The 22,316-nt window shown below is 44.1% G+C and overlaps 1 protein-coding gene across 2 annotated transcripts in view; it reads right to left on the reverse strand.

The window, feature by feature from the left end:
• The window catches only part of gabra2 (gamma-aminobutyric acid type A receptor subunit alpha2), a 197,428-nt gene that overhangs the window by 55,711 nt on the left and 119,401 nt on the right, over positions 1 to 22,316 (reverse strand). For both annotated transcript variants that reach the window (XM_033028049.1, XM_033028039.1), the window contains exon 5: positions 535 to 755. In XM_033028049.1, coding sequence (XP_032883940.1) covers positions 535 to 755 — 221 coding nt within the window. The remainder of the gene's footprint in view (positions 1 to 534; positions 756 to 22,316) is intronic.

A 22,316-nucleotide genomic window follows, 5' to 3' on the forward strand; every position in this document is an offset into this window, starting at 1 on the left:
CCAAGATAATACATATTATTTGCATTTACGAACAGATTGTTTTCTTTGATATTTAGTTCTCAATATTAACATTAATTTCATGACAGGGCACATGGTATCAGTCTATCTTCATGCTGCCTCAAAAAAACAATCACTATAATGAAGGACCACTTACTTATACCCTGGTCATTACCTCTTCTCCCCTTTCCCGTTGGGCAGAAGGCACAAAAGCTTGAAATCATGTACCACTAGATTTAGGTTATTGCTGTCATGAGATTACTGAACAGACCTGACATAATTTAAGGATGTAGTCCCAATCAACGTTATTGTGGCAGTTGCTCCTTTCTTTATCTGCACTAACACTATATTCTGCACTGTTCCTTTCTCTTTTAGCAATACCTATTTTATCTATGCATTGCCTGAGCTGCCTGGTTAGATTACAAAACAAAATTTGTCACCATATCTCAATACAAGCGGCAACAATAATTCAATACCAATACCAATTCGAAATGTTGTAAGGATTATGGCTGCAATGTATAATATTGAATCCTTTACCTCATTGTATAAAGAAGAGTTCCATCATCTTGTATTCGGAGCAGTTTGTTTGGCATGGTCATGTTATGCGCCACCGATTTCTTGCCATTATAAAAGAATGTGTCTGGTGTCCATATCTTACTGGCCATCAGATTGTTCAATCGAAGAATGTTCATTGGACCCTTAAATTTAAGCCTTTCATCTTTCCATCTTTGTCGAAAGAATACATCAATTGTATATTCCTGTTAACAGCAATCAATTTATGGTCAAACAATAGCAACAAAAATGGAGATCTTGTAAAACCAACACATATTGTGCAAAATCAAGATCAAATCAACCAAGTTCTGTCTGCTTTCCCATGGTACCAATTTCCCTCTTGGGATAAATAAAGTTCTATCGTAGTATCATGTCGTATGGTTAGAATCTAGTCTTCACAAGATATTGGAACAGTTCATTGTCACAGTTAGGCTGTGCCACTTGGCTGAAAATGAAATGTCCAATGACACTGGCCTTTGATTTTGTTTTCAGACTGCCACTAAAGGAAAAGAAGAAAAATTAATGCTCATAATTCAATCTTGTGAAATATTGGAATCCAGAAAATGCCTATTTCAGATTGTGAAGTGATGTTGGCAATCTGAAAAAAGACAGCTAACATCATCAATGGCCCACACCACCCTGACCACATTCTCATTTCACCCCTGTCATCGGGAAGAAGGAAAGGAATCTGAAAATTGTCCAGGTTCAGGAACAGCTTCTTCCCAAAAATCTTCTGGCTCTTGAACACTACAAACACCAACTAAACTATGAACTACAAATTGTCTTGGTTGCAACTAGGGACTTCAGCCTTTTGTTTTGCACTAATATTATTTGTTTAATTTATTGAACATTTTTTTTGTATATTGTGTTATCTATGAGTACTATGATTACAGACCTAGTATGCTGCTGCCATTTGAAATTCATTGATCTGTTTTCAGTACCAGTTAAATTCTCTTGAAAATTGCAACAGTGCTGACATCAATTTTTCAAGGTAATATATTATGAGCAATCATGATCAACTGCAAAAGATTTTATAGATATGTGAAGAGAAAAAGATTAGTTAAAACAAATGTAGGTCCCTTGCAGTCAGAAATAGGTGAATTGATCATGGGGAACAAGGACATGGCAGACCAATTGAATAACTACTTTGGTTCTGTCTTCACTAAGGAAAACATAAATAATCTGCCGGAAATAGCAGGGGACCGGGGGTCAAATGAGATGGAGGAACTGAGTGAAATCCAGGTTAGCCGGGACGTGGTGTTAGGTAAATTGAATGGATTAAAGGCTGATAAATCCCCAGGGCCAGATAGGCTGCATCCCAGAGTACTTAAGGAAGTAGCCCCAGAAATAGTGGATGCATTAGTGATAATTTTTCAAAACTCTTTAGATTCTGGAGTAGTTCCTGAGGATTGGAGGGTAGCTAATGTAACCCCACTTTTTAAAAAGGGAGGGCGAGAGAAAACGGGGAATTACAGACCTGTTAGTCCAACGTCAGTAGTGGGGAAACTGCTAGAATCAGTTATTAAAGATGGGATAGCAGCACATTTGGAAAGTGGTGAAATCATTGGACAAAGTCAGCATGGATTTATGAAAGGTAAATCATGTCTGACGAATCTTATAGAATTTTTCGAGGATGTAACTAGTAGAGTGGATAAGGGATGTGGATGTGTTATATCTGGACTTTCAGAAAGTTGTCAACAAGGTCCCACATAAGAGATTAGTATACAAACTTAAAGCACACGGTATTGGGGGTTCAGTATTGATGTGGATAGAGAACTGGCTGGCAGACAGGAAGAAAACAGTAGGAGTAAATGGGTCCTTTTCACAATAGCAGGCAGTGACTAGTGGGGTACCGCAAGGCTTAGTGCTGGGACCCTAGCTATTCACGATACATATTAATGATTTGGACGAGGGAATTGAATGCAACATCTCCAAATTTGCGGATGACACAAAGCTGGGGGGCAGTGTTAGCTGTGTGGAGGATGCTAGGAAGCTGCAAGGTGACATGGATAGGCTGGGTGAGTGGTCAAATGCATGGCAGATGCAGTATAATGTGGATAAATGTGAGGTTATCCACTTTGGTGGCAAAAACAGGAAAGCAGACTATTATCTAAATGGTAGCCGACTAAGAAAAGGGGAGATGCAGCGAGACCTGGGTGCCATGGTAAACCAGTCACTGAAAGTAGGCATGCAGTTGCAGCTGGCAGTGAAGAAGGCGAATGGTATGTTAGCATTCATAGCAAAAGGATTTGAGTATAGGAGCAGGGAGGTTCTACTGCAGGTACAGGGCCTTGGTGAGACCACACCTGGAGTATTGCGTACAGTTTTGTTCTCCTAATCTGAGGAAGGACATTCTTGTCATAGAGGGAGTACAGAGAAGGCTCACCAGACTGATTCCTGGGATGTCAGGACTTCCATATGCAGAAAGACTGGATAGACTTGGCTTGTGCTCGCTACAATTTAGAAGATTGATGGGGGATCTTATAGAAAGTTACAAAATTCTTAAGGGGTTGGACAGGCTAGATGCAGGAAGATTGTTCCCGATGTTGGGGAAGTCCAGAACAAGGGGTCACAGTTTAAGGATAAGGGGGAAAACTTTTAGGACCGAGATGAGGAAAAAAAATTTTCACACAGAGAGTGGTGAATCTCTGGAATTCTCTGCCACAGAATGTAGTTGAGGCCAGTTCATTGGCTATATTTAAGAGGGAGTTAGATGTGGCCCTTGTGGCTAAAGGGATCAGGGGGTATGGAGAGAAGGCAGGTACAGGATACTGAGTTGGATGATCAGCCATGATCATATTGAATGGCGGTGCAGGCTCGAAGGGCTGAATGGCCTACTCCTGCACCTATTTTCTATGTTTCTATGTTTATTAAATTCACATAAGCAGGATAAAAATAAATGAATAGAATTCTAAGTTTGTATATTGATCTCTTATAACTCTGTTTCTCTGCTAGACAACATTTCCATGCACATTTACCTTAAATTCTTGATATTGCGGTAGGATGACATAAGGTAACATTATAAGAATTTGCTCATTGTGTGTGAGTAGATTCACAAACATGAAACAGAGATACTGCTGTACACTATAAAATTGTATGCCTGTTTACCTGTGCACCAAAATGAAGACTCAAAATTAACCAGTATGACAATAAACGATAGGTGCAGGAGTAGGCCATTCGGCCCTTCGAGCCAGCACCGCCATTCAATGTGATCATGGCTGATCATCCACAATCAGTACCCCGTTCCTGCCTTCTCCCCATATCCCCTGACTCCGCTATTTTCAAGAACCTTATCTAGTTCTCTCTTGAAAGCATCCAGAGAACCTGCCTCCACTGCCCTCTGAGGCAGAGAATTCCACAGACTCACCACTCTCTGTGAGAAAAAGTGCTTCCTCATCTCCGTTCTAAATGCCTTACTCCTTATTCTTAAACTGTGGCCCCTGGTTATGGACTCCCCCAACATCGGGAACATGTTTCCTGCCTCTAGTGTGCCCAAACCCTTAACAATTCGGGGGCGCTGTTCTGGCAGCAGCCATGTCAGCAGCGCATCAGTTTTTTCAACCTTTTTTATTTTTTAGTTTGTTTTAAAGTATGTATTTAATGTTCCTTCGTATGTTTTGTGTGGGGGGTGGTGTGGGGGGGTAAGGGGGAAACCGCTTCGGTCGCCTCCTCCATGGAGAGGCGACTTTTTCCAGGTCGCCTCCCCCGTGGCCTAACATCAAGGATCGGCGCGGTCTTTCCCGGAGACGCGCACGGGCCTTCAGCCGTGGACTCTCGGCGTGGAGCGGGTGAACCCTCGCTGGGGCTCGCTGGAGGGGAGCGCTCCGTTTCGCTGGCCCGGGGCAGCCGGCAGCCTGAAGTCGCAGCCTGAAGCCGCGGTCTGCAGAGCTCCAGCTGGTGTGGCGTCTACAGCCCGGGATCCCTCGTGGGGGACCCGGGGGAAGAAGAAGCCATCACTGCCGGCCCGCGGCCAACTTCTACCGCGGGGCCGGCATGGACTTACCATCACCCCTGGAGGGGAGCTTCGATCGCCAGCCCTGCAGTCTACGGTGCCTCTGGCTGCGGCGGGGACTTTAAATCTTGATCGCCGGCCTGCGGCCTACAACAACTTAAAGCCGCGGTCTCCGGTGAGGAAGAGCCGATCCTGGACTGACTCTGGACTCTGGTCCTGTCCACGGGGGGGAAATGGAGGAGGACTGGCCAAATTTTTGTGCCTTCCACCACAGTGATGAATGCTGTGGTGGATGTTTGTGTTACATTTTGTGTGTTCTTTATTATTGTATCGCTGCTGATAACCCAATCCTTGCCGGGTCACTGCTCGTGCGGTCGACCGGTTGGTGCAGAGAGTAGCTTTGAATGTTTGTCTCTTCGTAGATTGTGTCCCTTTCTTTTATTAAAAGCTACTGTAATGCGCCCTTTAAATTGCCCCTCGGGGATGAATAAAGTGCTTGATTGATTGATTGATTGATTGAATGTTATATGTTTCAAAATGTGCACTGATATTATGTGTAGGAATGAACTGCAGAAGCTGGTTTAAATCAAAGATAGACACAAATGCTGGAGTAACTCAGCAGGACAGGCAGCATCCATGGAGAGAAGGAATGGGTGACGTTTCAGGTCGAGTCCCTTATTCATACTTCAAGGGTTTCGATCCGAAACATCACCCATTCCTTCTCTCCAAAGATGCTGCCTGTCCCGCTGAGTTACTCCAGCATTTTGTGTCTATCTTGTGTACTGATATGAATTTATGTAATATATACCTGCAGATAAAATTATGACTTAATTTAGCAAAGATGGTCTCCGTTATGAAGAAAAATATTGACTAGGAAAGACAAATCAACAATATTGTACGATCTAATTCCCAGATGATGCTCTATGCATGACTCTGAGTAAAGCATGGAGGGTCTGAGGAGATCTCTTTAATTTCATGGCATCATTAACAGCACATGACACATACCCAGCCAAAAGGAGGCCACATAATCTGGTAAAAATCCAGCTAGTCAGCTAGGTAGTCAGGATAGGATGTTTCCTCCAACCCTTCCCACAGTCAAGCATCATAAAACTGTGTCATTGGTTGTCATTCTTGAATTGATATTGTATAATATTTTAACATTCTATTTGATTGAAACCTTATGGAGATTATCAGCCTCAATCCCATAGGGAACAGAATGTTCCCGATGTTGGGGGTCCAGATCCAGGGGCCACAGTTTAAGAATAAGGGGTAGCCCATTTAGAACTGAAATGAGGAAAAACATTTTCACCCAGAGAGTTGTAAATTTTTGGAATTCTCTACCTCAGAAGGCAGTGGAAGCAGATTCACTGGATGAATTCAAAAGAGAGTTAGATAGATTTCTTAGGGCTAGCAGAATCAAGGGGTATGGGAAGAAGGCAGAACGGGGTACTGATTGTGAATGATCAGCCATGATCACATTGAATGGCGGTTCTGGCTCGAAGGGCTGAATGGCCTAATCCTGCACCTATTTTTCTATTTCTATGCCTTCTTTGCCTTCATTGAGTTGTCTGGTAGAGCTAGTAATCTCTGCAGCATGTTGACAACATATTGGATCCATCTAATCCCAGTAGGCAGCTGGGCACCATGTTATAGGAAAGATGTTGGAAAGAGTACAGTGAAGATTTATAGAGGTGTACAAAATCATGAGAGGAATAGATCGGGTAGATGCAGTCTCTTGCCCAGAATAGGTGAATCAGGGACCAGAGGACATAGTTTCATGGTGAAGGGGAAAAGATTTAATAGGAATCTGAGGGGTAACCTTTTCACACAAAGGGTGGTGGGTGTATGGAACAAGCTGCCAGAGGAGGTAGTTGAGGCAGCGACTATCCCAACGTTTAAGAAACAGTTAGACAGGTAAATTGATAGGACGGGTTTGGAGGAATATTGGCCAAACACAAGCAGGTGGGACTCATGTAGCTGGGTCATGTCGGCTGATGTGGGCAAGTTGGGCCGAAGGGCCTGTTTCCATGCTGTATCACTCTATGACAGTGACAACATGTTAGGCTTCATATACAATTGAACTAAGGAGCAGCAGGCCCCCAGAACACTCATCTACTGGCCCATTGAAAGCTGCACCTTTAACATTCATTACCAGCTAACTAAGACTTAGTAAGGCAATTTCTTTAAGATGCAAACCTCATCTTTATTGGTCACTAATGTTTTTCTTTCCCGAAATAAATTTTACATATGCATTGCACACGTAAAATATTTGGTTACATAAATATTTCAAATAAATAATCATTCTGCTTACATTGAATAATCCATTCTTGGTAGTAAAGAGAAGTACAATCAATAGTTATTTCTGGAGTTGCTCATTAGAAAAGGGCAAATGTATAATTCTGCTAATCAAGGATGACTGAATAAATTCATTATTAGATGTGTGACAATAAATGTCACAGAAAACCAATATGCTGAATCAAATTATATCTTTCTATAGTAACCATAGCAGTTTACATCAAATGGAGAATAGATTTTATAAAATGCAATTAAATCTGAAATATATTACTGTAATGAAGATGAGAATATGTAACATGTTTCTGCAACTTACCAAAAATATACTGCCATTCCAGTACATCAAGGCACAGAGATAAATAATGTGTGCATAATAGTGTTCAATTCTATGTCCAGAACAATGAAACTAGAGAATTAATAAGCCATAAGAAAGCAAGTTCTTCCTGTTTACCTAAACTCTGGACCAACACTACCAAGAAGAAATGTCAGAATTGTTGGACAAAGATGATGCTTTGAAAATGAAGTAAATATTGAAATATAGAACAGAGATGCACAGTTAGATTTTCCATTTATTGACCAGGCAGAAATCTAGAATTACAGATAGGCCAGCTAGCAATGAAAACGACCCATTTTACAGTTACGAATAAAAAATAAATTGAAAAAAAATGTTGGAATGAATGTGATAATCTATCAGAATATAGTAAAATAGTAGGATTAAACGAGAATTTACCAGTTCGAAGTTTGATCATTATTTTATGAGGAGTAACGTTGAGGGATTACGAGAAGAACCCGCCAGGACGCATGCGTGTCATTCTTCAAAGCAGCGGTGTGAAATCACAGATAACAGTAATGACTGAACATAGTAAGATTAGAGAAGAGGATACCAGTTGAACTTTATGATCAAGGGTGGAAGCGGAGGGCACGTAATCCCTCAACGTTACTCCTCATAAAATAACGATCAAACTTCGAACTGGTAAGTTCTCGTTTAATCTTACTATTTTACTTCGGAGTCACGTGAGTGACTACGTGAAGATTTCAAAGCTCTATGATTTCATGCCGTGGAAACAAGTCCATGCATCACATCTGCCTTAATTGACTAAGGGAGGAATTGTGTTAACATGTTTAAACATGAATCCGACATTGAAAATCCATGATAAATTATAGCGCCTATTTCAAGGGGTGAAATCATATTACAGAACTTAAAATTGATTCTGCAAAAGTTCCAGGTTTAACCACTGGTTTATGGTAGAATTGTTGGAACGTTTTTTTCCCTTGACCATCCTGCTGTCTCCAGGATTTGGTCCATCGGTACGTCCAACTCCATAGCTGCCGATGTAGCTGCAGCCCTGGTGGAATGAGATTTGAATATGTTAGTATCCACCCCAGCTGTTGTTAAAACCTGTTTCAACCATCTGGAAATAGTTTGAACCGACACTTTTTTGTGGGGTTGCTTGTGGCTGATTAGTAGTGCCATCTCATTGCCTCTGATGTTTTTGGTGTTCTCCATATATAACAATAAATGTCTTATTATACAGAGACGATCATCTATAGGGTAAGCCCTAAATTCTATTTTGAGGCCTGATGATCCCGGTCTGTTCTGTTTGACTAATTCGTGAATATGAAAAGTTATATTTCTTGTTGAAGAAGTCATATTGTCCAGCCTTAACTTATGTAAAGACTGTACCCTTTGTGCTGTGACCAAAGCCATCAGCATGACTGTTTTATGCGTCAGTTTTTGCAGGGACAGAGCTGTTGCTGGAGACCAGTTCCTTAGCAACGTTAGGACAATACTCACATCCCATATTTGAGAGTACCTGGTTCTTGGGGGATTGATATTAAAAATTCCCCTCATAAGTTTGGTTACCAGGGGGTGAGTCCCAACAGAATGACGCTCTGATCCTCGCCATAGATATGCTGAAAGGGCACTTCTGGAGCAGTTAATGGCACTGTAACTGAGCCCCTCATCATAATGGAGGCCTGCCAGGAATTCCAGAACAGATGTTATGTTCATCGAGCTGTAAGTGATGTTGTTTCTGTGACAATATATCTCCCATTTTTTGATGTATACCAGATATTGTTTTTTGGTGGACTGCCTGTGAGCCGCTGAGATAATGTTCAATGTTCGGTCCGTCAGTCCCAGTTCCAGTAGAGGTTTCTTTAGACTCTACAAATTAATAAGTTTGTCGTATTATGACATGGATGGCTATCCCCAGTTACGGGATGAATCAACAAATCTGGTCGTTTCAGGATGGTGATACATTGTTCTAAGACCATGTCGAGTATCACAGGGAACCATGGTTGAGTAGGCCAATCGGGCACTACCAAAATACCAGACGCCGAGTATTGTTGTATTTTGCGTAATACCCGACTGATGAGGCAGAAAGGAGGGAATGCATAGAAAAACAATTTCCCCCAATGCAGCGAAAAAGCATCTATCGCTGATGCCCCAGGGTCTGATTCCCAAGAAATATAGTTTGGTAACTGGTGATTGAGTCTAGATGCAAATAGATCGATATCTGGTGTTCCATATCGTGCTACAATATCAGCAAATACTTTTATATCCAACATCCATTCGAAGTTTTCATTGAATTTGCGTGACCTGGTGTCTGCCACTGAATTTAGGTTACCTGGTAGGTAAGTAGCTGATATCCAAATATTTCTCTGGATACACCATTGCCAGATTGTATTAGCCAGATTGTCACATGATGTCGATTTGATTCCACCCATATGGTTAATATATGCCACCACGGTGGTATTGTCAATCTGTAGTCTAACATGCTGGTGATATATTACAGAACAGTACGACTTTAGGCCATAGAACGCACCCAACATTTCCAGGTAGTTTTTGCCAAGTGTCTCTAGTAATGATGCTTCCTGTGCATTCCATCTACCTCCACAGCTGGAGATGGAATTGGTAGCACCCCAACCAAGTGCACTGGCATCAGTTTGTAGCACCACTGAGGGGTTGCTGATAATGATAGGGCTGGAACAATGCCGAATGTTATCCCTCCACCATTTTAATTCCATAATTGCTTTGATTGGTAGCTTCATTGGTCGAAATGACCAGCATTAATTTTGAGTGCTTGTATTTTTGCCCTTTGTAAATTTTGATAATACAAAGGTCCAAATTGTGTGGCTGGAAAAGCAGCCACTATTTTGCCAATCACCCTTGCTACCAATCTGATAGATGGTTCACTGATGTCAATGAGGTTGTTGCAGGCCTCAGTTAAGACTAGCCTTGTCCTTTGGTAAAGGCACCGACATGTGAACTGAGTCAATAGTGAACCCCAAATAATCCATTATGGTGGAAGGTGTTAGTTTAGATTTAACTGGATGGATGATAAACCCCAGTTTCTCAAACAATTGTTTGGTGGCTGATACAGCTAGTTTGGCTAATTCCAAAGTTTTGCCCACAATTAATATGTCATCTAGATAGGCCATGATCATATGTTTTTGTTTCCGAAGACACGCTAAGGCTGGTTTCAAAATTTTTGTAAACAGCCTGAGGGCTGATGTTAATCCATTTGGTAGAGCTCTATACTGTCAGAGCTGCCCCATCCAGTTGAATTTTAAATAACGTCTGTGATCAGTCCGTATAGGCACTGAATAGTAAGCATCTTTTAAGTCGATGCTAGCCATGAAGTAGCGTTTGGAAATCAATTGTTTGGTAGTAACAAAGGTTTCCATTTTGAAATGAATATATTGCACACATGTATTCAATTTAGTCAAATCTATGATGATGCGACAACCACCATCTTTTTTGTTTTTGGTAAAGATATTAGACACAAATTCCAGAGAATCGTGTTGGGTTTTTTCAATTACCCCCTTTGCGTGAAATCTCACCAGTTCAGCATGTGCTTCTAATTTTTCTTTTGGTGAAAGTACGAACGTTCGGTTTGGTACATGCTGAACTGGGGGGCTATTTTTGTGCACAAATTCAATGGTATATCCATGGATACTGTTTAGGATATAAGTGTCTGTAGTTAATGTACTCCATGCATCCCAAAAGAAGTGTAATCTTCCACCGATATGTGTATTATCCACACTTCCTATAATTTGTAAGGGACCAGACCCACCTACCTCCATGGTTACCAGTGGAAGGTTTCCTTCTTCCTGTGTAGTCTTCGAGGAGGTTGAGACGCCGGTGTCTGGGTTTGGGTTTGGGGTTTGCGCATTTTACACAAAGGCCGGTCTGGGCCATGGCCTAAAAAAGACCGCTGTCCTGTATGCCCGGCCTTTGAGTTTTCACCAGCTTCTCTTGTTCTGCTGGTGGGTGCGTAAGGGTGCTGTCTTTGGCTGTGGGAGGTCCTTGCTGTTGTCGCCTTTATGAGCCCATGGGTTTTTGCCTCCTCATCAAGCTCCTTAACCTGCTTGGACAGGTTTCCCCCAAATAATAATATTGGTAGCTTTGTGTCTCCAGGTTTGCACAGGCCTGCAAATTTTGGATTTAAGGCAGGTCGGATGGCACTCTTTCTGATACTATTGATTTCATACTGCGTATTGCAGAATAGTGCCAGTGCATCCTGTTGTTCTTGCGACATTTCCTTCCCATCCACTGTGCGAGCGAATGCTGTGATCTCTGCTGTTAGTAGTTTTAGTATTTTCTGGAGCTTGACATCCAGGCTTCTAACTCCTGCTCCGACGTGTTTCCAGATACAATTATTCACAACTGGAACATTCAGGGATACTCAATTTCCTGGTGCCAGATATTTGGCAGTGGTGTCCATCACAGCCTGTTCCTGTAGTTGCTTGAATGACAGGAAATCAATGCTGGCAGCTAGTTTCTGTTCTAGGTTTCGTCCAGTCTGATCCGGCTGTATGTAGTTGGACACCATGTCCAGTAGATTTTCTCCTTCCTGCACCCCCTGCACACTTGTAGTTTGTTCGGCAAACCCCTTTTCGGGGTCAGCCCAGAATTGACCCCCAGTACTCCCCTCTGACGAGGGAGATGCACTGTGCAGCCATACGTAAGGTGCTGCTGTGGGTGTTATGTATGACCCACGGTGACTAGACTCCATCTCCCGGAGTCTGTCACGTTGGAGCATTTGCTCCATAAGCCGCTCCATCCGGCTCCAGCGCGCACGGTCGCTGGCCGCTCGCGGCTCCTCAAAGTCGGACTCATCAGAGTCAACGGCTCTGTTTGTTTTTTGTTTTGCCTTCCCGCTTCCTTTCCTTCGCGCCCGGTGTTGATCTGGCCGGTGCGGGGGCTAAGTCGGGCACAGCTGATCCCATTACGGGTGATTCCTGTGCCGCCGGCCGCTGCTGGCTGCCCACAACTCCGCGGTCCTCCCCCGCCAGCTTTGTCGCAGCTCTAGTTGACTTTTTCAATTTATCCATCATTTCCCCACCTGTGAAACAGCATGGGAACAATAATGACCGCAGAGTAACCACTTACCTGTCGGTCCCGGCTTTTAAACTTGCCGCTGTGGGGGAACGTCGTTCCACCCCGCCTGTCGTTTCGCAATGCGTGTAGCGATATGACACGCATACGTCCTGGCGGGTTCTTCAAGTAGTCACTCACGTGACTCCGAAGTAAAATAGGAATGTTTCTGGAGTTCATCTCCTGGCACACTGTGATGGGTGTTATAGCCTGGGATTAGATGTCAACTATCCCGACAGGCTTTGGGAGGATGCTACTAGCGAGAGAGAGAGCGAAATGCTGGAGCCAGGAGAACAAAGGAGCGCAGTGAAAATGGTCACGTGATGGACATCTGGTGAGAACAGAGCTGCAGGTAACTTCATGGCTAGGCAGTACGGCCTTGAGAAGATAAGGTGTATGGGAACGGCCATTTAGCAAAGGACTGTATGATGAGAATGAAAATATGGACATAATTAAGAACTCTCTAGCCTGATAAAGGACGAAGATGCTTTTTGTTTATTTCGCACTTGGATGAGTGACAACTCGAAATGATTGACTTTAGAATTGTGAGAGCCTTGGGATAGAACAAAGGCTTCCTTTCAAACGTTGAAGGAAAACTAGTATAAAGGAATGGCTGTCTGAGACATCGGGACCGATAATGAGGGAACAACCATGGCAAGAAAAAGGGACCCGAGTTCGAAGATCAGAGAAGACTGCACCCTACCAACAGAGTGAATCTGGCCAATTAATTCATACAGGTAATATCTGACTCCAAGTCATGAGTTTTGTGATTTAGTTTAAGAAGTGATAAGTTTAAATGGTAAAGTAAATGAGGTTATTAGAAGTCAATTGTTTGCATGCATGTTTAAGTTGCTCGAGTGTTAATAAAGATTTTACTTCGGAGTCACGTGAGTGACTACGTGAAGAACCCCGCCAGGACGCATGCGTGTCATATCGCTACACGCATTGCAACGAGTCACAGCAGGGGGAACGATATTCCCCTTAGCAGCAGAATTTAAAAGCTGGGAACAGCAGGTAAGGAGACTCTGCGTTCTTTCCACTTACTTCACAGGTGGAGGCATGGACAGATTCACGAGAAACAAGAAGGCTGCGAAAAAGCTGGCGGGGGAGAACCGCGGTGTTGCGGACAGCCAGCAGCAGCCAACGGCACACCAATCTCCCGTAATGGGAACAGCTGTGCCCGACTTCGCTCCCGCACCGGCCAAATCAACACCGCGGCCGGGCGGTAAAGCGAAGCAAAAAACTGACAAAGTCGTTGACTCCGATGAGTCCGACTTTGAACAGCCGCGAGCGGCCAGTGCCCGTGAGCATTGGGGCCAGTTGGAGCGGCTTGAGGAGCAGCCGTGAGCGGCCGGTGCCCGAGAGCATAGGAGCCAGTTGGAGCGGCTGTTGGAGCAAATACTCCAAAGTGGCAGGCTCCGGGAGAGGGAGCCTAGTCACAGTGGGCAGCTAGTAAGTCCTACAGCAGTACCTCTTGTAGGGCTGCACAGTGTTTCTCCCTCATCAGAGGGGAGTACGGGGGATCAATTCTGGACTGACCCTGAAGAGGGGTGTGCAGAACATACTCCTAGTGTGCATGGGGTGCAAGAAAACCTATTGGATATGGTGTCCCAGTTGATTCAACCCGACCAAACTGGCCAAAACCTGGAGCCTAAAATAGCTGCAAGTATCGACTACATGTCATTCAACCAGCTACAAGGACAGGCATTATTGGACACCACAGCAAGACACTTACCACCAGGGAACTGCAAATCACTAAATGTTCCCAGTGTCAACCAGTGTATTTGGAAACATGTCGGAGCATCAATCAGAGCCAGGGACTTGAAACTACAAAATGTTCTGAAAGTCCTAACAGCGGGAATTACGGCTTTCGCCCGCACATTAAACGAACAAGACATGACACAAGATCATCAGGATGCACTGGCTTTATTTTGCAACTCCCAATACGAGTTAAATAGTATTAGGAAGAGTGCCATCCAACCGGCTTTAGACCCCAAATTTGCATGCCTGTGCAAACCTGGAACCTCCAAACCACCAATATTACTATTTGGAGGTGACTTATCCAAACAGGCAAAATAACTTGACGAAGAGGCTAAAACCCTGGGGCTCAGACAAACTGGTGAAAGCTCGAAGGCCAGGAACACTCAACATCGGTCTTTTTTAGGCCATGGCCCAGACCGGCCTTCCTGGAAAATGCGCAAACCCTCAACACCGACCCAACTACAGACCCAGACACCGGCGCCTCAACGTCCACGGAGGATGCCGAAAAAGTAACAAACCTACCACTGGTAACCATGGAGGTAGGTGGGTCTGGTTCCTTACGAATTGAAGGGAGCATGGAGGTTGGTGGGAGATTACACTTCTATCTGGATGATTTCCAAAGGTTACTACATGGCAAGCATCGATTTAAAAGATGCTTACTATGCAGTACCCATAAGAGGTGACCACAGATGTTATTTAAAATTCAACTGGATGGGTCAGACCTGGCAGTACAGGGCACTACCTAATGAGCTAACATCAGCCCCCAGGCTGTTCACTAAAATTTTGAAACCAGCCCTAGCGTTTCTGCGGAAACAAAAACACATGGTAATGGCATATCTAGATGATATACTTATTGTGGGCAAAACTTTGGAGTTGGCTAAACAAACGGTAACAGCCACAAAATTATTATTTGAAAAACTGGGGTTTATCATCCATCCAGTTAAATCTAAATTAACGCCTTCAACCACAATGGATTATCTGGGGTTCACCATTAACTCAGTTCACATGTCAGTGACTTTGCCGAAAGAAAAGGTTACAGCCTCAATAGAGGCTTGCAGAAAAATCATTGACATCACTAAACCATCCATCAGACTGGTAGCAAGAATAATTGGCAAAATAGTGGCTGCGTTTCCAGCCACACAATTCGGACCTTTACATTATCAAAATTTACAGAGGGCTAAAATACGAGCACTCAAAATTAATGGTGGTCATTTTGACAGACCAATGAGTTTACCAACAGAGGCCATAATGGAACTAAAATGGTGGAAAGATAACATTGGGCATTGTTCCAATCCAATCATTATTAGCAACCCGTCTATGGTACTACAAACTGATGCCAGTGCACTTGGTTGGGGTGCTACCAATTCCATCTCCAGCTGTGGAGGGAGATGGAATGCACAGGAGGCATCATTATTACAAACACTGGGCATAAACTATCTGGAAATGTTAAGTGCATTCCATGGCCTTAAGTCATATTGTTCTGGGTTATATCACCAGCATGTTAGACTACAAATTGACAACACCACCGTGGTAGCATATATCAACCATATGGGTGGAAACAGATCGACATCATGTGACAATCTGGCCAACACAATTTTGCAATGGTGTATCCAGATAGATATTTGGATATCAGCTACTTACTTACCAGGTAAACTAAATTTAGTGGCAGACACCAGGTCACGCAAATTCAATGAAAACACTAAATGGATGTTGGATAAAAATGTATTTGCTGAAATTACAGCACGGTATGGAACACCAGATGTCGATCTATTCGCATCCAGGCTCAATCACCAGTTATCGAATTATGTTTCATGGGAACCAGACCCTGGGGCAGCGGCAACAGATGCATTTTCGCTGCATTGGGGGAAATTGTTTATTTATGCATTCCCTCCTTTCTGCCTCATCAGTCGGGTATTAAGGAAAATACAGCAAGACTCTGCATCTGGTATTTTGATAGTACCCGATTGGCCTACTCAACCATGGTTCCCGGTGATACTCGACATGGTATTAGAACCATGCATCACCATCCATCATAGACCTAATTTACTGGTTCATCCCGTAACAAGGGAAAGTCACCCATGTCATAATTATATAAATCTATTAATTTGTAGAGTTTGAAAGCACCTCTACTACACCTGGGACTGACGGACCGAACAGTGGATATTATTTCAGCGGCCCACAGACAGTCCACCAAAAAACAGTACTTGGTGTACATCAAGAATGGCAATGTGGCCCTTGTGGCTAAGGGGATCAGAGGGTATGGAGAGAAGGCAGGTACGGGATACTGAGTTGGATGATCAGCCATGATCATATTGAATGGCGGTGCAGGCTCGAAGGGCCGAATGGCCTACTCCTGCACCTAATTTCTATGTTTCTATGTTTCTATGAAATGGGAAATGTACTGTCACAACAATAACATCACCCACAGATCTATGAACATCCCGTCTGTTCTGGAATTCCTGGCAAGCCTCCATTACGATGAGGGGCTCAGTTATAGTGCCATCTACGGCGCCAGAAGTGCTCTGTCAACATACCTGTGGCAAGGAACAGAGCTGCATTCTGTTGGGACACACCCCCTAGTAACCAAACTCATGAGGGGCATTTTTAATGTTAATCCCCCAAGAACCAGGTACTCCCAAATATGGGATGTGAGCATTGTACTGACCATGCTAAGAAACTGGTATCCAGCTACAGCTCTGTCCCTACAGAAACTGACTATGAAAACAGTCATGCTGATGGCCTTGGTCACGGCACAAAGGGTCCAGTCGCTACAGAAACTAAGGCTGGACAACATAACTATTTCATCTGGAAATTTTACTTTTCACATCAATGAATTAGTCAAACAGAACAGACAGGGGTCAGCAGGCCTAAAAATAGAATTCAGGGCCTACCCGACAGATGATCGTCTCTGTATTGTAACACACTTACTATTATATATGGAGTATACTAAGATCATCAGAGGCAAAGAAATGGCACTTTTAATCAGCTACAAACAACCACACAAAAAAAGTGACTGTCCAGACCATCTCGAGATGGCTAAAACAGGTCCTAATAAAGGCTGGAGTAGACACTAACATTTTTAAATCTCACTCCACCAGGGCTGCAGCTACATCGGCTGCTATGAAGTTGGATGTTCCTATGGACCAAATCCTCAAGACAGCAGGATGGTCAACGGAGAAAATTTTCCAATGATTTTATAACAAACCAGTAATTGAACCTGGAACATTTGCAGAAACAATTTTAAGTTCTGTAATATAATTTTACCCCATAAATAGGGGCTATAATTTGGTGTTAATAAATTTATCGTTGTTTTTTCAATATCGTATTGATGTCTAATGATGTGAACACTATTCTCCCCATAATCAAGGCAGATGTGATGCATGGACTCGTTTCCACGGCATGAAATCACAGAGCTTTAAACTCTTCACGTAGTCACTCACGTGACTCCGAAGTAAAATAGTAAGATTAAACGAGAACTTACCAGTTTGAAGTTTGATCGTTATTTTATGAGGAGTACCGTTGAGGGAATACGTGCCCTCCGCTCCCACCCTTGATCATATACTCAACTGGTATCTCTTCTCTAATCTTACTATGTTTAGTCATTACAGTTATCTGTGATTTCACACCGCTGCTTTGAAGAATGACACGCATGCGTCCTGGTGGGCTTCATCACGTATTCCCTCAACGTTACTCCTCATAAAATAACGATCAAACTTCAAACTGGTAAGTTCTCGTTTAATCTTACTATTAATTTGTACTAAACCTTGGTTTGGAGTCTTTTGTTTGACACGTCAGTTGATACTCTATAGAAGTAATAGGGTAAACAGTGTGCAGGAATTCAGGTGGGATTTACAGATAGGAATAGACAAGGCAGCAGAATTCCTAACCCACTGTCAGGTCTTACAGATATTATAAAAAACAAATGTGTACATGACATTTCTGTTTGGTGGAGTTTTAAGGTTTATTAAAATGACCATTATAGTTACTGTAAAGAATTATTCAAAAACAATTCAATATTAGCTGACAGTTACAATTCCATACAATTCAATAATGATGGACAAAAATGTTGAGAATATGGACATTTTATAGCTGGTAGATAGTAGGGTTATTAGGATCTAAATATGGAGAAATGTTAAGAATAACTGCAGAGGAACAAGCAATGTGGATGTCTTAATAAATGAATGGATTCACAACAGGGATAAATTAAAAAATATTTCTGACAATAACATTTTTATACTTCATACAATTAAAAGATCTTATTGGTTAATGAAACAAAAATAGGCAGAATGGCACACATTGGAATGCGCATGCCCACTAGAATGTTACAGACCAAAACTATTATTTTACTTCGGAGTCACGTGAGTGACTACGTGAAGAGCCCGCTCAGCACGCATGCGCGGCATTACGTTCAGCAGTGCAACAGCGGCTGCATCGGGAGTCAGGCGCTCCCGCTACAGGTGAAAGAACGGACCATCAGGTAAGCTCTGAGGTCGGGTTTTCTTTCACAGGGAGCCTTCTGCTATCAGGCAGAGAAGAAAGGCTCTTGGACAAACCTGTCCCCCGCTCGACTCCACGGAGGAGCGTTCCATCTGGGGGGGGGGGCAGCAACAAGGCGGTAGGACCGCTTACCCGGCGCTCCGCTATTCCCCGACACCGTGCCGAGCCCAGCCCACTAGCGCCTGAGCAGTGGGCTGGAAGTAAAGCCACGGAAGAGGCGTCCGGCGGTGGCTTCCGACTTGTCGGACGGGGACGTCTCTCCGCCCGCACGGGGGGAAAGACAGCCGCCTGAAAAGACCTGTTCCCCGCTCGACTCCACGGAGGAGCGTTCCATCTGGGGGGGGCAGCAACAAGGCGGTAGGACCGCTTACCCGGCGCTCCGCTATTCCCCGACACCGTGCCGAGCCCAGCCCACTAGCGCCTGAGCAGTGGGCTGGAAGTAAAGCCACGGAAGAGGCGTCCGGCGGTGGCTTCCGACTTGTCGGACGGGGACGTCTCTCCACCCGCCCGGGGGAGAGACAGCCGCTTAAGCCGCATGGAGCCGCTCCCGGAGCAGGAGCTCCAGCGAGACGCGCTTCGTGAGGGGCGCTCTCGCAGGGGGAGTTCAGGCACTCCCTCCACAGTGCCTTGTGCACTGCCCATTGCTTCCTCCTTACCCGAGGGTAGCTTTGGTGACCAGGACTGGGCTGGTCAAGAAGAGGGGATGATGGCTGAAGATCTCGGGAGTATGCAAGGGGTGCAGGAACAGGAAGAGCTGCTAGGTGTGGTGGACCGCACGTGCAGGAGGCCATTAAAGGCCAAACCAGCGGCCAGCATTAACCACCTCTCCAACAGGCCCCTACAGGAGAGGTGGTCAATAAGGCCTTAGAAAACTGCAGCGGATCCTCAGGCTCCTGACGTCAGCCATCACTTTGTTTGCTCGTTCCGTGGACAAATACGGAGATGACCACAACCTTCGTAAACAAATCATAAAACCTGCCATAAAATCCTAGATTTGCGGGGTTGTGCATACCCCAGCCACTGAGCCAGACCCACTGCTCTTTGGCAAAAACCTCACAAAGCATATGAAGGATGGAAGAGGCTTTTAAAAAACTTTCGGTCTCATGAGGGCAGGCCCCGGGACGAGCAAACCAAAAACCAAAAACAATCATTCCTAAGCAGCAGCACCCCATCGCGTCCATCAGTCGATGTCTACCATATGGGACTGGTGTAAAGCTCGGGGTCCGCTATCTATCCCCGGAAGTCTTCTTTAGACCAGGGCCCATAGCGGACCCCATGGAAAATGCGCCACCCCCCAACATCACCGCCACGTCAGACGACGTGCAAGACTCGTTGGACCGGCAGGAAACAGAACAATACCCATAAGCATGGAGGTAGGTGGGTCTGGTTCCTACCAGCATATAGAAAATAGGGGCTTAATACTACCAGGGGGGAGATTACACCTGTTTTAAGAAGCACGGGAGTCTATCACGAGAGATCAGTATATACTCAATGGCATTAGTGGATACAAAATACAATTCATACTAGAAAAATTGCCACCAGTTCAACATACAGATCATCTTCTCTCATATAAAGATGCCCTGACTGCTGCTCCAACATCATCAACAACAGTGAAAATAACACTCGGACTTTATTCTCCACTGTCAACAAACTACTTAAGCCTCCTGAAACCTCGAATCACCTCACCTCCACTGCTCAGTGTAATACGTTTTTGGACTTCTTCAGTACCAAAATCACCAGCATTCATCACCAATTGAACTCTTTCTCAGCTTCTGCTCACAACAGCCCACCCTGGACTTCCACACTGGACTCCCCACTCTCCACCCTGTCTACTTTCCAGCTTCCAACAGTCGAAGAAATAACTAAACTCATCACCAAGCCATAGAACTCTTCCTGCTTGCTTGATCCCATCCCTACTGTCCTAGTTAAATCCTGTCTGCCCTCTATCTCACCCATCATAACGTCCATAATTAACTGCTCCCTATCAACTGCTACTGTCCCTACATCTCTCAAAACAGCTTCTGTCACCCCGATTCTAAAAAAAACAGGTTCTGATCCAAACAATCCAAATAACTACCGCCCCATCTCCAACCTCCAATTCATCACTAAACTTCTGTAAAGGACAGTAGCGACACAACTTCAAGTCCACCTTCAAAACAATAACCTCTATGAACCATTTCAGTCCGGTTTTCACCACAATCACAGCACTGAAACAGCCTTGGTAAAAATTACAAATGATCTCCTTCTCGCAGCTGACACCAGCCACTTATCCATCCTTATCCTCCTCGACCTCACAGCAGCCTTTGACACCATCTCCCACCCAATTCTTCTGGAACGTCTATCTGCCACCAGCATCAACAACAATGCACTACTTTGGTTCAGGTCCTATCTACACGACAGAAAACAGTTCATCCAGGGAAATAAAGTCACATCCACAACTGCCACAGTCACCCATGGTGTTCCTCAGGGATCGGTGCTGGGGCCACTGCTTTTTATCATCTATATTCAACCTCTTGGCAATATTCTCCGTCATTTTGGAATCAATTTTCACTGCTACGCTGATGATACACAACTTTACCTCTCCACAAAACCAAACACCTCCCTTCCCCCAACTGCCCTCACCACCTGTCTTCAAGCTATCAGCAATTGGATGTCACTCAACCTTCTAAAACTCAATGGAAATAAAACAGAAATCATGCTAATTGGCTCAAAGTCCACACTCTCCAAAACCCACCCGTTCACCATTTCAGTTGATGGCTCACCCATACCCACCTCCTCCCATGTCAAAAGTCTCGGCGTCATTCTGGACAGTACACTTTCCTTTGGCCCCCACATCAGCAATATCACACGCTCTGCATACTTTCATCACCGCAACATCTCCAGACTCCGCCCCTCCCTCTCCAAAGACAATACAAAAGTCCTCATCCACGCTCTGGTCACATCCCGCATCGATTACTGCAACGCCCTCCTCACTTGCACCTCCAATAAACTTCTTCATCGCCTCCAATGCATTCAGAACTCTGCAGCCCGGATCATCACCCGCACCAGATCATCGGACCACATCACACCCATCCTCACTCAGCTCCACTGGCTCCTTGTGCACCACCGGATTAACTACAAGATTTTACTGCTGACCTTCAAAGCCCTACACCACCTTGCTCCCCAATACCTCTCTGACCTGCTGCTACCATACACTCCTTCCCGGTCACTTCATTCCTCCTCAGCTGCAATTTTAACTGTCCCCACATTTAGACAGCACCATGGGTGCCAGAGCCTTCAGCTGCTCTGCCCCACATCTCTGGAACACTCTCCCACCTCCCATCCGTCACCTGGACACTATCGATCAATTCAAATCACAACTCAAAACACACCTGTTTAGATTAGCATACCCGACATAACTTCCACCATGTTCACCCTGATTTTAATGACTTAAAATGTTTTGTTTATTTTTTTTTTTTTTTTTTTTTTTTTTTAATCCACTTGATTTTAATATTGATAAATGTATTGTGATTTTATGTCCTGTAAGGTGTCCTTGGGTGTCCAGAAAGGCGCCAGCAAATAAAATGCATTATTATTATTATTATTATTATTCATCCCAGAGGGTATTTTCCCTCACTGTTAAAGAAACGAGAGGGACAAGCTGAACTGGTGAGACTAATTACAAAGGGTATCATGGGAAAACATGAACCCTTGGAATTCGTATCAAATATTAGTCACTAAACCCAAAAAAGATGGTGGATGTCGCATCATCATTGACTTAACTTCACTAAATATGTTTGTTAAGTATATACATTTCAAAATGGAAACGGTTGTTACTGCCAAACAACTAATTTCCAAAGGATACTTCATGGCAAGCATTGATCTTAAAGATGTTTACTATTTAGT

This window comes from Amblyraja radiata, chromosome 1 (assembly GCF_010909765.2).
Source record: "Amblyraja radiata isolate CabotCenter1 chromosome 1, sAmbRad1.1.pri, whole genome shotgun sequence".
Classification (NCBI taxonomy): domain Eukaryota; kingdom Metazoa; phylum Chordata; class Chondrichthyes; order Rajiformes; family Rajidae; genus Amblyraja; species Amblyraja radiata.